This window comes from Cricetulus griseus, chromosome 3 (assembly GCF_003668045.3).
Source record: "Cricetulus griseus strain 17A/GY chromosome 3, alternate assembly CriGri-PICRH-1.0, whole genome shotgun sequence".
NCBI lineage: Eukaryota > Metazoa > Chordata > Mammalia > Rodentia > Cricetidae > Cricetulus > Cricetulus griseus.
Window position 1 is genome coordinate 171,956,231 of NC_048596.1, and position 14,115 is coordinate 171,970,345.

Below are 14,115 nucleotides of genomic sequence, written 5' to 3' on the forward strand. Positions count from 1 at the left end.
ACATGGGTAAACTGACCTAATAAAAGTCATTATTTTTCTTCATTCTATAACTGAAGCATCATTCTTACCTGGCCTTCTGCATGTTTCCAAGGCCTATATATAAAATCCACTGGAAACACTTCCATGCCTAGGCCTCTCTGAATACCATAAACCACATTGTGAAGTCCTTTGCTATCACGAATTTGAAATCCAGGATGGTCCAGCTCATAAGTTACTTCCTTGAAATTCAAACTAGGGTTCTAAAAAGATGAAAACATTTCATGGTTAAAGGAACAAATATGGGCAAATACTGATGCTTTGGCCAAGGCAAAATAAATCTGAAATTGATAGTATTCTATTGAACACACCACCAATATCAAAGATTTTTAGTAGCTTCAAAAAGCTGCTTTTTTTTGGGGGGGGGTCTTCAAGACAGGGTTTCTCTGTGGCTTTGGAGGCTGTACTGGAACTAGCTGGGATTAAAGGTGTGCGCCACCACTGCCAATTGTTTTCATTTTGTCTTATTTTTTCCCAGACCAGGTCTTACTGTATAAAAATTTCAGCCCGGGGCCAGCTTAGAATTCACTGTGTAGACCAGGTTGGCCTTAAACTCAGAGAGTCAGCCTGAAGTGTTGGGACTAAAGGTGTATACCACAGCCTGTTTCTTATAAGGTTTGGATAAATGTACATCAAAAAAAGGTATTCAGTAACAGTGTAACATTAATGATGCATTATCTACTTCTAAACTAAAATACAATGAAAAAGAAGTAAAACACCAGAGACATATTTCTGGTAAGGCTGCCAATTTCTCAAGCATAGCCATCCTGAAGGTATATACCACTGAATTATATGTGTATTTAAATTCAGTATTATTACAAGTATACATGAATGAAAATAAACAATGTATTAAAATTTAGCTAGGTATGAAAGCAACAACAAAATTACTAGGCCATATCAGACGCTATCTCAAAAACAAAGAAAGCAAGCAACAAGTGACAAAAAATATACAAAACCCCACAAGAAATTAGAGCAGTGGTTCTCAACCTGGGGTTGTTATCCATGAGGAGTCAAGAGGCCTTTTCACCGGGGTCACTTAAGACCATCAGAAAACATAGATATTTACATTATGGTACATAATAACAAGATTATAGTTATGAAGTAGAACGGAAAATAACTTTATGGTTGGGATCACAACAAGAGGAACTCTATTAAAGGGTCAAAGCATAGTAAGGTTGAGAACAACTGGGCTGAGGATATATCTCAGTTCCAAGTGAAAATTTTTGAACCCATGTTTGAAAAAGCAAAAAAGCTAGGAACGACTTTGATCCCAGCACTTCAGAGGCAAAGGCAGGTGGAATCTGTCTCAAATAAACAAACGACACAAAGCATCACACATCTGTAATCTCAGTGCTAAGAAAACAGTATATATAGCTCACTGACCAGGTGACCCAGCCAAGTTGATGAGTTTGAGGCAAAACTGAAGACCATCTCAAAAAAATACAGTGAAAGGCTAGGAAAATGGCTCAAGGAGTTACGCACTTGGGTGTGTGAATGACCTGAGTTTGAGCCTCCAGAACCAATGATGTTACAATGTGGGCGCTCATGGAATCCCAGTGCTCCTCCAGCAAAATGAGGGGCACAGCTACAAAATCCCTAGAAGCCTGAGAAGGCTTTGATCCTTGAAGCTATTAGAAAATAGAGTAAAACCAATTTAAGTTAATAGTGAAGTTATGAGAGAACACAAGGGTTCTCTGCCACTAGGTCTTGGTAATAAGCTGTAAACAGGAAAACAAAAAATGAGAACTAGGATAAATACCTCAACTCCTGGTAAGAGTTATGAGCAAGGTATAACAGCTCTGGCTGAATATCTAACATGTACTGAGGTCTTAGACTCAATTCCTACCAGGATTGGTGGTACATGTCTGTGGTCCCAGCACCCAGGAGGTAGAAGATTCAAGTTCAAGGCCGGACTGTGTACTACATAGCTCCAGTACAGAGGATTTTGGCTTGTCTTTTCTGCTGTGCAGAGACTGAACATAGCTTTCAGCATGTTAGGTAAGTACTCTACCACTGAGCCACATTGCCGACTTCACCAAACTAACTCTAAAAACTATCACTGTCTGTTCAGTTTTTCAGAGGAGAGCAGAGGGTTTCCACCTGTATAATATTCCTGCCTTTGCCTCATAGGCATTCATCACCACTCCAACGAATGGTAAACAATTTTTTAAAAATTATTATTTCAGGCTGGAGAGATGGCTCAGAGGTTAAGAGCACCGACTGCTCTTCCAGAGGTCCTGAGTTCAATTCCCAGCAACCACATGGTGGCTCACAACCATCCGTTATGAGATCTGGTGCCCTCTTCTGGTGTGCAGATATACATGGAAGCAGAATATTGTATACATAATAAATAAAATCTTTTAAAAAATTATTATTTCATTGGTGCTTTGCCTGTATACATGTCTATGTAAGGATGTTGGTTCCTCTGGAAATGGAGTCAGACAGTTCTGCGCTGTCGTGTGGTTGCTGGGAATTGAACCCTGGATCCTCTGGAAGAACAGCTAGTACTCAAAACTGCTAAGGCTTAGCTCCAGCCCTATAATTCTTGTATGTTATTCTCTGATAGTTTATCAAGTAATATACATCTGAATTTACTATTCTGCCGCTGCATAAATATCATCAATCCTTCCAATTTGTCTTTTAGGTTTTATTTAAGCACTTCCTTATTTCACCCAGGTGTGTCTGTTTGTTTGTTGTTTTTTTTTTTTCCATAAAATAAAGGGACAGTTAGTTTCTGAATAATCAGAAAATAAAGATATATCAGAGTATAATAATTTTTGGTGCACATATAAATTCAAGCTTAGCCGGGCATTGGTGGCGCACACCTTTAATCCCAGCACTTTGAGACAGAGGCAGGCAGATCTCTGGGAGTTCAAGGCCAGCTCAGTCTACAGAGCGAGTGCCAGGATAGGCTCCAAAGCTACAGAGAAACCCTGTCTGGAAAAACCAAAAAGGAGGGGAAAAAAAAAAATCAGGCTTGCCTTTTCAATAATTTATCAATTATTACTTTGCAACCTCTTAGCCCATTCCAGAACCTGACCAAAGACTACACTTAGCAATTCACCATTTTTCCAGGCAGTGGTGTGCAAATCTTTAATCCCAGCACTTGGGAGATAGAGACAAATGGGATCTCTGTGAGTTCGAGGTCAGCACAGTTTACAAATCGAGTTCCAGGACAGCCAAAGCTGTAACACAGAGAAACCCCAAAACACCCAGAAATCAATTCATCATTTTAGCTCAGAACTGTAAAATAGGAACTACAGACATGGCTTCCTTGTGCCAGTCTCAAGAACACTGAGTCCAATGATAGGGGATGTCCTTCTATATGTTTCTCTTATTGGTTGATGAATAAAACACTGATTGGTCAGTAGCCAGGCAGAAAGTATAGGCAGGGCTTCCAGGCAAGAAGAATGAAGGGTAGAGGAAAGAGAGAAGCCACCAGAGCAGACACCATATAGCTGCTGAGGGAGCAAGATCCTCTGGTAAGACCATGTGGAAATACTTTGATTAATAGAAATGGGTTAATAATTAAGAAAGCTGCTGGGCATTGGTGGCACATGCCTTTCATCCCAGCACTCAGGAGGCAGAGGCAAGGGGATCTCAGTGAGTTCAAGGCCAGCCTGGTCTACAGAGAGAGTTCCAGGACAGCCTCCAAAACAATAGAGAAATCCTGTCTCCCAAAAAAAAAGCTAACCGGTAAGAAGCCTAAGCCATTGGCCGAGCAGTTTAATAATATGTCTCAGTGTTTATTTGGGGCTAAATAGCTGTGGGAACAGGTGGATCAGAAACTACATCTACGGTTTAAAACCCCACACCTACAAAAATGCTGGGCATGGTGGCATACATCTGGAATCACAGGATGGAAGGGAGATGGAGACAACACAACAGATGGATCTGTGGAGGCCACTGGCTAGAGACAACCTTACATTCAGTAAGATACTGTTTTGAAAATAAGATGAAAACTGTTTTGTTTTTCCAGACAGGGTTACTCTGTGGCTTTGGAGGCCACAATTTTTTTTTGAACCAATAAAGTTGAGATATTACAAAACACTGTTGTTCTTCTTCAGCTGGCCATAGAACTTATAAAAGAAACAACAATAAAAAATCTTCTAAGGACATGTTAATATGAATCCAAACCCTAATCACAAGTACTCACCAGTTCTTTAAGAACATCAATCAAAACCTCTACATTCCATGTGTGTGCCTGTGCGCCCTCACTTTTATCTTTTCCATCACTCCAGATCCCACTGCCAGGAGCAGAGATGCTCTGTAAAAGTAATACTACAATTAAGCAAATCCAACTGATGTTTTCATCTCATCTTTAGACCAATCAATCATACTACAATTTAATAAACAGAAGAGGACAGAATATAAAGTCTTTCGGTATAACAGTTAAAGTCAACATACCTGTAATGGAATACCGTCTGTTAATCCTGAATGAGTTCGAGCCATCATTCCCAAAACCCTGGCAACCTGGGCAGCTGTGACCTCCCGAACACCAAACTGCATGATTATATTTCGACATTCTTCAATACTGAAACAAAAATATTACTTTAAAAATATGCTAACTTCCAATCTCATAGACCAAGACAAAAAAGGGCTACTAATAAATGCGCTGTGGTGTAAACTCCTAAACATACGGGGAAATTGATGTGTTACTTTTATGCAACTAGAAACAAAAATCACTAGCTTAAGACACCAACACTAGACTAGGGCATAGATGATTAAAATTCAGAAGCGACAATCCTGACACACAATAACTACGCAATTTTGTGTACTTGTTTTCAATAATTATGCTTAAGCTATAATCCCAACACTCGGGAGACAGACGCAGGCGGATCTCTGTGAGTTCGAGGCCAGCCTGGTCTCCAGAGCAAGTGCCAGGATAGGCTCCAAAGCTACACAGAGAAACCCTGTCTCGAAAAACCAAAATAAAATAATAATAATTATTATTATTATGCTTAAGAACAGCTACAGTTTTGTCGTGTCTTTCTACCAACCTTGCACAAAAGCCATAGCCTACTTCTTGCATGAAATCAGCCAGAGAGCTCTCCATCATGGTTTTAGCTACCCCTCCAGAATCAGGCAAGATCCTGTCCATTAGAATGTCCCGTTTTTCAGGGTATAAAAGTGGTGCAAGCACCACAGGACAACGCTCTTGGGGAAAATCTATAGAAAGAAAGGGAATACAACTGTTACAAACAACTAAAAGACAGCAACCTAGAGGCTAAAGATGCAGCACATTAAGAGCCTGTGTAGCATGCCTGAGACCCTGTGTTCAATGCCCAGCAACACATAAAATGCACATCTCTCTTTCTGCTATTGTTTTAAAATTCCTTCAAACCCAACTCTTCTACAAGCTCATATTCAAAATCAGTTTATGGCTGGGTGTAGTCGTTCACACCTTTAATCCCAGCACTCTGAAGGTAGAGGCAGGTTCATCTCTTTAAATGTGCAAGACAAACAACCTTGCCTCAAAGAGCTTATTGAGTTTTCCCAAGCCCACATTATGACCTCAAACCAATCCTAGAATTTGATCTTTGGTATCTCAAAACAACTGCTCATGTGTATATTTTTAACTTTTCATATGCAGATATGAGTATCTGTTTATCAATTCATACTATGTATTAAACTTTTTCAGCAAAATCCCCATAAGGGGCAGAATTCATTACAGGGCAACAGAATGTATTACAACTATAAAAGCTTCTTATGACTGAAAAAGTCGATGCAGTTTAAACTACACAAACATCGTAAGTAAAGATCCCTATTTCTCTTTTTTGAGGACAAGAGGATGGGAATTTATTGATCTTGAATTACAAAGCAAACTGCTGAGGAAATAATACAAGTATTATCAAAAGTGGCCAACCTAGCTGGACCTGGTGGCACACGCCTTTAATCCCAGCACTCTGGAGGCAGAGGCAGGCTGATATAAGTTCCAGGCCAGCCTGATCTACAGAGTGAATTCCAGCATAACCAGGGTTACAAATTGAAAACCAATAAACTAAAAAATGGCCAACCTTGCAAATTAAAAGCAGCCTGTCCCATAATGTAGTCTCCCTCTCCAAAATAGAGAAGAGGCAGTAGAGAAATATTTCTAGCCTCACGTGATTGTACTTATATAACAAAAACATCCACAGATAAAATTAGGTTCATTTTACATTTACTCCTTTAAAAAGTTCTATAACTCTTATATTTAAAATGATATTATATAGTCTTTTAAGACTAAAACCAAGGAACAGGAAATAATCATCTTCACTTATATTTCAACATACTTTATCATGGTTTGTAAACACCTGTGATAGGCTATGTCTTACCTCTGCGCAGTGTCTTAAGAAAAGCGTCTATCTGTTCCTGTCCAACTCCAAAGGCTCCCTTCTGCCCAAAGAGGAGATGGGAGAGTAGGAGATGTAGGACCTCTATTGCTATATCTTGGAAGCCACCTTCTTGATTTCCACTGACGTCTGCGTCTATGTAAGAACGCAGAAGATCTGGAAGCTTCTGTTTGATAAACTGGGCAGCTAAAAGTCAAATAAACAAAGTTACTTTTATACCCTAATAGGTAAAAATTAATATTCAAATGCTCACCCTTTGTATTCACTGCCATGTATTTTTCACCTCTCTCATGCTTTCACATAGCTCTAGCTGAGAGGTATACTTAAACAGTGGCTGGTAAAAGGAAGAACATTTTTACAAGATCAAAGGTTCTGGCTCAGGCATGGTAGCACAGCCTTTAATCCCAGCACTCAGGAGGCAGAGGCAGACAGATCTCTTGTAAGTTTGAGGCCAGTCTGGTCTACAGAATGAGTTTCAGGACAGCCAGGGCTGTTAAAGCAGAAAAACCTTGTCTCAAAAACAAAAACAAAAAATTCCGATGAAAAACCTCTGAAAGCAGTCATACAATAATGCAAATGCAACTAACACCATAGAATCTTATGTTAAAGAACCAGGGCTAGAGCAGGATATGATGGTATATGCCTTCAATCCCAGCACTCATGAGGCAGAGACAGGTGGATCTCTTGAGTTTTGAGGCCAGCCTGGCTTACACTGGGAGTTGTTACAATAGCCAGAGCTCCAGACATCATAGCCCATGCCTGCAATCTCAACACTTAGAAGGTAGTGAGTTTGAGGCCAGCTATATAAGCACAACTTTGTCTTAAAAACAAGAACAAGAACTGGAGAGAGAGCAGTTAAAAATACTTGTTACTCTTTCAGAGGACCCAGAAGTTCAGTTCCCACCATGTATATGCCATCTCTTAACTACTCCCAGAGGATGTGACACTTTTTTTCTGGCCTCTTCAAGCACCAGGTATACACATGATGCACTTCCATGTACACAAAACATGCATAAGTAAAACTTTAAAACAACAAAAATCTACTTAAGAATCCAGAAATGTGCGGATTTTGCCTAACATGTCCAAAACCCTGGATTTGACCCCTAATAACAGACAAAATGAATTTAAAAAGCAGCCAAGAAAGAATCTTATATTCAGTATTACTTACCAAAACCCCTGAGATCTGAGCTAGAAGAATTCAAAAGGGCAAGACCAAAAATTACCTGAAACGAGAAGAAGTTATATTAACAAGCGTCAAATGGTTTTTAACTTTCATTTCTACCTACATCTCTTTTCTCAAAACACTTACCTCTTGTACTTTACTTAACTTGAGAACTTTACTCAGCTGGGCAAATAAATGGGGTGCAGGCTTTAAACTCTGAAACATAAATTTTAAGATTCAACTTTTGGGTTTTTTTTTTAAACAATAATTTTTTTGAAGTTTTTAAAGTATTAGTTCATCCAGTTATGACACAATATACTCATAACATAATTCTGAGCTACAATGCATTATATTCTAGAACTGTAGACTAACAAACTTAAACACTGACCCAAATCTGGTTTTACTAAGTTTCCATGATTACCAAACAATTGCCTTGATTCTCTCATAAAGCTACAAAAGAAAGGCAATCTTTCGAATTAAGTTATGGTACTATTAAAAAAAAGTACAGGTGTGGTAGCACCTGCTTTTACTTCTGATACTCCTGAGCCATACAGTCAGGTAGGGAGTTCAAAGCAGCCTGGTCTATACAGTACGACTTCTAGGACAGCTAAAACTACATACATAGAGACCAGTTCTTTAAAGGGCAAAGCAAAACAAACATCAAAACCACAAACATCAAAACCACAAACATCAAAACCACAAAAGTCATTTTAAGTATCTCCATATTATGCCTACAATAGCCCAGCAATGAATGAGAAGACTGAGACAGAAGAATGGCCTGGATTACACAGAAAGACCCTGCTTCAAAAATAAAAGGGATAGACAGATATTATCACAATTAGAGATAAAATTATACTAACCTTCTGGTAGTGCAAAGGATTATCAATGGCATAGGACAATGTTGAGATAAAATTTGGCTTTGTAATCAGCGAGGCACACTCCTGAATCAGAAACTGTGTCTTCATAAAAAAAATAAAAATAAAAAAAGAACTATTAGCATTAACCATCACCTCACATAAATAAGGAAAAGAGAACCTATGAACATCAGATGATATACAGTTTTACTACCAAAATCAGCTCTTTAGTGCTGGGCAGTGGTGGCACACTTTTGATCCCAGCGCTTGGAAAGCAAAGACAGGCGGATTTCTGTGAGTTCAAAGGCCAGCCTGGTCTACAAAGTGAGTTTTAGGTCAGCCAGGGCTGTTTCATAGAGAAACCCGGCCGTGAAGAACAAACAAAAGAAACCAGTTCTTTAAAAATCCCACTTAACTATGTAAACTTTATCAGCAACAAGTGTTCAATCAAAATATCCTGATTAGAGTCTGTTAGTAAGTCACAAACAGTAAGTATCCTAATTAACTTTGACAAGACAGAAATCAAGTCAAAGAGATTCCATGAATAACATCTGCCTTGTCAAGCAGGCCCTCCCTACCATTCATGTTTTCTTCAAAAGGCAGATCCAGCAGCAGCTCAATAATCCTAAATTAGACTGTCTTCAGTATGGCAGAAAAGAATTCCCAATACCTCTTAGTTACCCTTGTAAGATTATGTTCTGGATGTTATCTTGTAAATAGTGTTCATATACTATGCCCTAAACTACAAATTTACAAAATGATTGGGGATAATAGACATAAACTCTGTAATCCCCAAATACCTGATGGAAATCTTTGCCACTGCTTTTACCATCGCCACTGAAATCCACATGTGAAAATAGACAGCGTAATAAATGCCTGTCTGCCTCAGGACCGTGCCGATTCACAATCTGAAACACAAAAATATAAGTTTAAAGGAGGGTTTGGGAAAAAAATAAGGACTAGAGATATAGTAGCACTTGTCAAGTATGCATGACACTTTGGATCTTACAAGTAGAGTTCTAGGAAAATAAGCCTCTGAAGTAAAATTTATAGCAATATTTATAGAAATCACTGCTGAGTTAGCCGGGCAGGGTGGTGCACGCCTTTAATCCCAGCACTCAGAAGGCAGAGGCAGGCAGATCCCTGTGAGTTCGAGACTAGCCTGGTCTACAAGAGCTAGTTCCAGGACAGCCTCCAAAGCCACAGAGAAACCCTGTCTCAAAAAAACAAAAACAAAAAAATTTTACTGCTGAGCCTAGTGTCAAAGCCCTATAATCCTAGCTCTTGGGATTCAAAGAACGGTAAGTCATTCAGGATTTCAAGCCAGCCTCAAGCTACAGAGAAAATTTAAGACAGTCTGGGTGGCAGAAGACCCTGTTTGCAAAAACAAAGTAAATTTTAGGATTACTTAAGTAGAAATACCTGTATGTAATGATCACTTTTAAATTTATTCTTTTTGAATAGGCTAAATGAACACAAAACCTACCAGCAATTAAACCACATCACTTAGCATGTCAATATTTACATCAAACGTAACGTACTGGGTTTTTTTTGTTTGTTTTTTTACCAAATGTCATCAAATGGGGTTTTCTATTTAACAGTTTTACAGCAAAAATTTCATAATTCAAATTTCCTTTACCAACCAACTGACAAATACCTTACATGGCCAGATCTAAATGGAGCTGCAGACAGCTTCAGTGACTTAAATGCTGAACTGCAACTTTCCAATGGTTGTGCCTAATACCTCTAACTGCCAAAGTTCCTTCAGGCAAGCCTGTTCTCACCTTCTCTAACTACTTGTCTAAAACAGCACCCGCCCCACCTCCACTACCCATGATTTGGCTCTGGCTCTGCTTTTCTTCACAGCATTTACTCTTACTTGATAATTGCTTTTTTAAGTTGCAGGAGATCGGGGAATCTCCATATTCTATAAAAGAGCCTAACAAACTTTGTGGGTAAACAGTTATATTTGTTTGATGCTGCTATAAGATACCAAAATACTCCAGGAAGGAACTACTGGCAGTTGGTGGCTAAGAGATAAAAGTGTTGCTCCCCACTGGGGAGCGGTAGCTCATGTCCTAATGTAGTAGTCGTCAACCTTCACAATGGTGCAACTCTTTATTACAGTTCCTCCTGTTTTGACCCCCAACCATAAGACTACAGCAGGGCTGGAGAGATGGCTCAGAGGTTACGAGCACTGACTGCTCTTCCAGAGGTCCTGAGTTCAATTCCCAGCAAACCACATGGTGGCTTACAACCATCCGTTATGAGATCTAGTGCAGATACACATGGAAGCAGAATGTTGTATACATAATAAATAAATAAAATATTAAAAAAAAAACAATGACTGCTGCAAAATAAACCACCATGATTCTGGGAGGAAGATGGGATGGGGGAACTAAGGGTAGTTGGAGGAAGGTAGTGGTGGGTGGAAATGATCAGTATATATTATATAAATGAAACTCCAAGAACAGAAAGGTACTATTTAAGGGCTGGAAAGACAACTTACCAGTTAAGAGGATCTATTTATATCTATATTACTCTTTTAGAGGACCAAGTTCTCTTACCAGCACCCACACAAGTTGAGCTGACAACTACCTGTAACTCCAGCTTGAGGGATGTGACATTTTCATCTGCCCTCCCTATGTCCACATATACATGAACAAGTAAATAAATCTTTAATATGTAAATATTAAAGACATTAAAAACAAGGCAAACATGGTAGCACGTCTATAATCCCAGTAATTAGGGAAACAGATGCAGAAATACTGAAAATTTAAGACCATCCTCATGTACATAGCACGCTTAAGGCCAGTGAGGCCTACATAAGACTCTGCCTAAAACAAAAGAGCACACCAAATGGTTATCCAATATCAAATGGTCAGTCATGAAAATATATATGCAAGTAACATTATACAGACTGAGCAGGTTGTACTTTTAGAATTATGTATACATATATACGGATATGTAGTAACAATGAGTAAAAGAGGACATGAATTTGAAGGAGCAAGGAGGGGTATTTAGGAGGCTTGAGGGGAGAAATGATGTAATTAGATTATCTCAAAAAATAATAAAATTAAGCCAGGTGTTTGTGGCACACGCCTTTAATACCAGCACTCAGGAGGCAGGATCTCTGTGAGTTCGAGGCCAGCTTGGTCTACAGAGTGAGTTCTAGGACAGGCTCCAAAGCAGAGTAACCCTGTCTCCAAAAGCAAAAAAAAAATAAAATAAATAAAATTCCAAAAAAGGCATTACAAATATCTGAGCATGGCGCACTTGCTTGTAATGCCAGCACTAAGGAAAAGGAATCAAGAGGCCTTCAATTTCTAGGTATCTAGATTGAAACTCTGATCAAACTAAATTAAGTAAGTGATCAATAAAATACATAACTACCTACTTCGGGTTAGGAATTATATTAATTTTTGGATTATATATAATATTGAACTTCCTTACGTTATCTTCAAAAACTGACAAAATGCATTGCTGAATAAGGCAGGTACTTAAAACTACAAGAAAGTAAAACTAAACAGCTATAAAACAATTTAGACTTTTAGTCCAAGTCTATTGTTTTCCTGTGTTATGGTAAAGATATGACAGTTGACTAAATTGTGTGACTTTAGTTTCCTTTCCATTTTCCCTATTTTTAAAATGTAGACATCAGGAAAAACTACCCTGGGCTAATGAGATGGCTCAGTGGGTACTTGACACCAACCTTAACCAATCTGAGTTACTCCCAGTAGCTACAAGGTGGACGCTGTCCTCAAACTGTGCCTGCACCGTGGTATGTTATTTGGAGGGCTATGGAACATTTAGGTTGCACAGCTTCTTGCTGGAGGAAGTATGTCTCTGAGTACAGGCTTTAAGTTTGTAATACCCCCCCAAACCTCCACACTTCCAGTTCACTTTCTGTGTCCCATTATTTGGATGGAAATGTAATCTCTCAGCTTCCTGTTCAGGCCACTTGCTGCCATGCCTTCTCTACCATCATGGACTTTCCCTTCTAGAACATACACATTCAATCCCAGCACTTGGGAGGCAGAAGAAGCTCTGTGAATGAGACTACCCTGGCATACATGATGAGTTCCAGAGAAATAAACAGAGATCATGTCTCCAAAAACAAAAACAACAACAAAAAAACCCTCCACAATAAAGCCCATAGGGATGGTGTTTCAGTTTAACAGTAGAGAGCAGAAAGCTCAACAAGCCACTTAAAATGAATGTAGTATAGGCAGGAGGCTTTGAGCAATTTTTTTTTTAAAGTTTATTATGTATACAATGTTCTGCCTGCATGTACACCTGCAGGCTGGAAGAGGGCACCAGATCTCATTACAGATGGTTGTGAGCCACCATGTGGTTGCTGGGAATTGAACTCAGGACCTCTGGAAGAACAGTCGGTGCTCTTAACCTCTGAGCCCTCTCTCCAGCCCGGCTTTGAGCAATTTTTAAACAGCACATAACATTACTTTATATGAGTTGTGGGGTGTGAGTAGATGTGGGCGAACCACAGTATGCATGTGGCAGTTGGTTCTCTCCTTCTACCACGTAGGATTCTGTGGACCCAAATTCAGGTTCTCAGGTTTGGCAGCAAGTACTTTTTTTGCTGAGCCATTTTGCTGGCCTTTTTTTTTCTGTATGTGAGTATGCATGTATGTGTGCATGTGTGCATATCAGTGTATGCCATTTGTGTAGAGGTCAGAGAGCCTTCCCTTCTACGTACACAGCTTGCCAACTGGCAAGTGAGCTCTGCAGCATCCACCTGTCTCCTGCCAGGAGACAGCTCCTCCTGCCAGGATTATAAAAGCATGTACCTATTAAACTATTAAGCCCAACTCTTTACATGGCCGATGGGAATCCTAACTCAGGTCTTTATATATATCAGCACTTAACCCACAAGCACCTGCTATAGGCATTTCATATTGAAAAAGAATGAGTAGCAATAATTACAAAACTACAAGAAAATAAACATCTGGAAGGAACTGTATCTCAAACAAAAAGTCAGAGTACTCGGGAAGCAAAGGTGAGCAAATTTCTATCGAGTTCACATCAGCCAGGGCTACATAGTGAGATCCTATCTCAAACCACACATACACAAGCAGGGTCAAGGCAGCTGGAAATATGGCTCAGTAGCAGCACACTTGTCTGGCAAGCACAAACTCCCAGATTCTATCCTAAGCACCAAATCCCTCACCACCAACTTTTAACATAAAACAAACAGGAGAAATATGAATGTTAAATGACTATGATTAAATATCATTGATATTTTAGGCTGGCAAGATGGCTTTGCAATTAAGATGCTTGCTACCAAGCCTGACAAATCCCAAGTTCAACATCTGGACCCACCTAGTGCAAAGAGAAAACCAACTCCTGCAAACTATCCTCTGACCACCATAATCACTGGGGCACATGCAATCAACCTCCACATAATGTAAAAATGGCATAAATAAATGTAATTTATTTTTTTCTTTTTGAGATAAATGTCTCACTATGTAGCTCTGGTTATCCTGGAACTCTAGACTAGGATGTCCTGGAACTCAAAGACGTTTGGCAGCCTCTGCTGCCTCCCAAGTGCTAGAATTAAAGGCATGGACCATTACACTACACCTTGCTGAATAAATCTAATTTAAATTTCTTATTACATTTTTTAAAACACAGAAGACAAGTACAGTAGCATATTTCTGTATCCCCAGCTATTTAGGATACTAAAGAGGATCACTTGAGCTCTTAGTTCAAG

The 14,115-nt window shown here is 39.2% G+C and overlaps 1 protein-coding gene across 8 annotated transcripts in view; it reads right to left on the minus strand.

The window, feature by feature from the left end:
- Cnot1 (CCR4-NOT transcription complex subunit 1) overlaps positions 1-14,115 on the minus strand; it is an 87,882-nt gene that overhangs the window by 48,405 nt on the left and 25,362 nt on the right. For all 8 annotated transcript variants that reach the window (XM_027405717.2, XM_027405716.2, XM_035442604.1 and 5 more), the window contains exons 3-11: positions 9,185-9,292; positions 8,391-8,489; positions 7,678-7,746; positions 7,537-7,591; positions 6,351-6,554; positions 5,037-5,205; positions 4,444-4,570; positions 4,193-4,303; positions 69-239 (exon numbers count right to left, since the gene is read on the minus strand). In XM_027405717.2, coding sequence (XP_027261518.1) covers positions 69-239; positions 4,193-4,303; positions 4,444-4,570; positions 5,037-5,205; positions 6,351-6,554; positions 7,537-7,591; positions 7,678-7,746; positions 8,391-8,489; positions 9,185-9,292 — 1,113 coding nt within the window. The remainder of the gene's footprint in view (positions 1-68; positions 240-4,192; positions 4,304-4,443; positions 4,571-5,036; positions 5,206-6,350; positions 6,555-7,536; positions 7,592-7,677; positions 7,747-8,390; positions 8,490-9,184; positions 9,293-14,115) is intronic.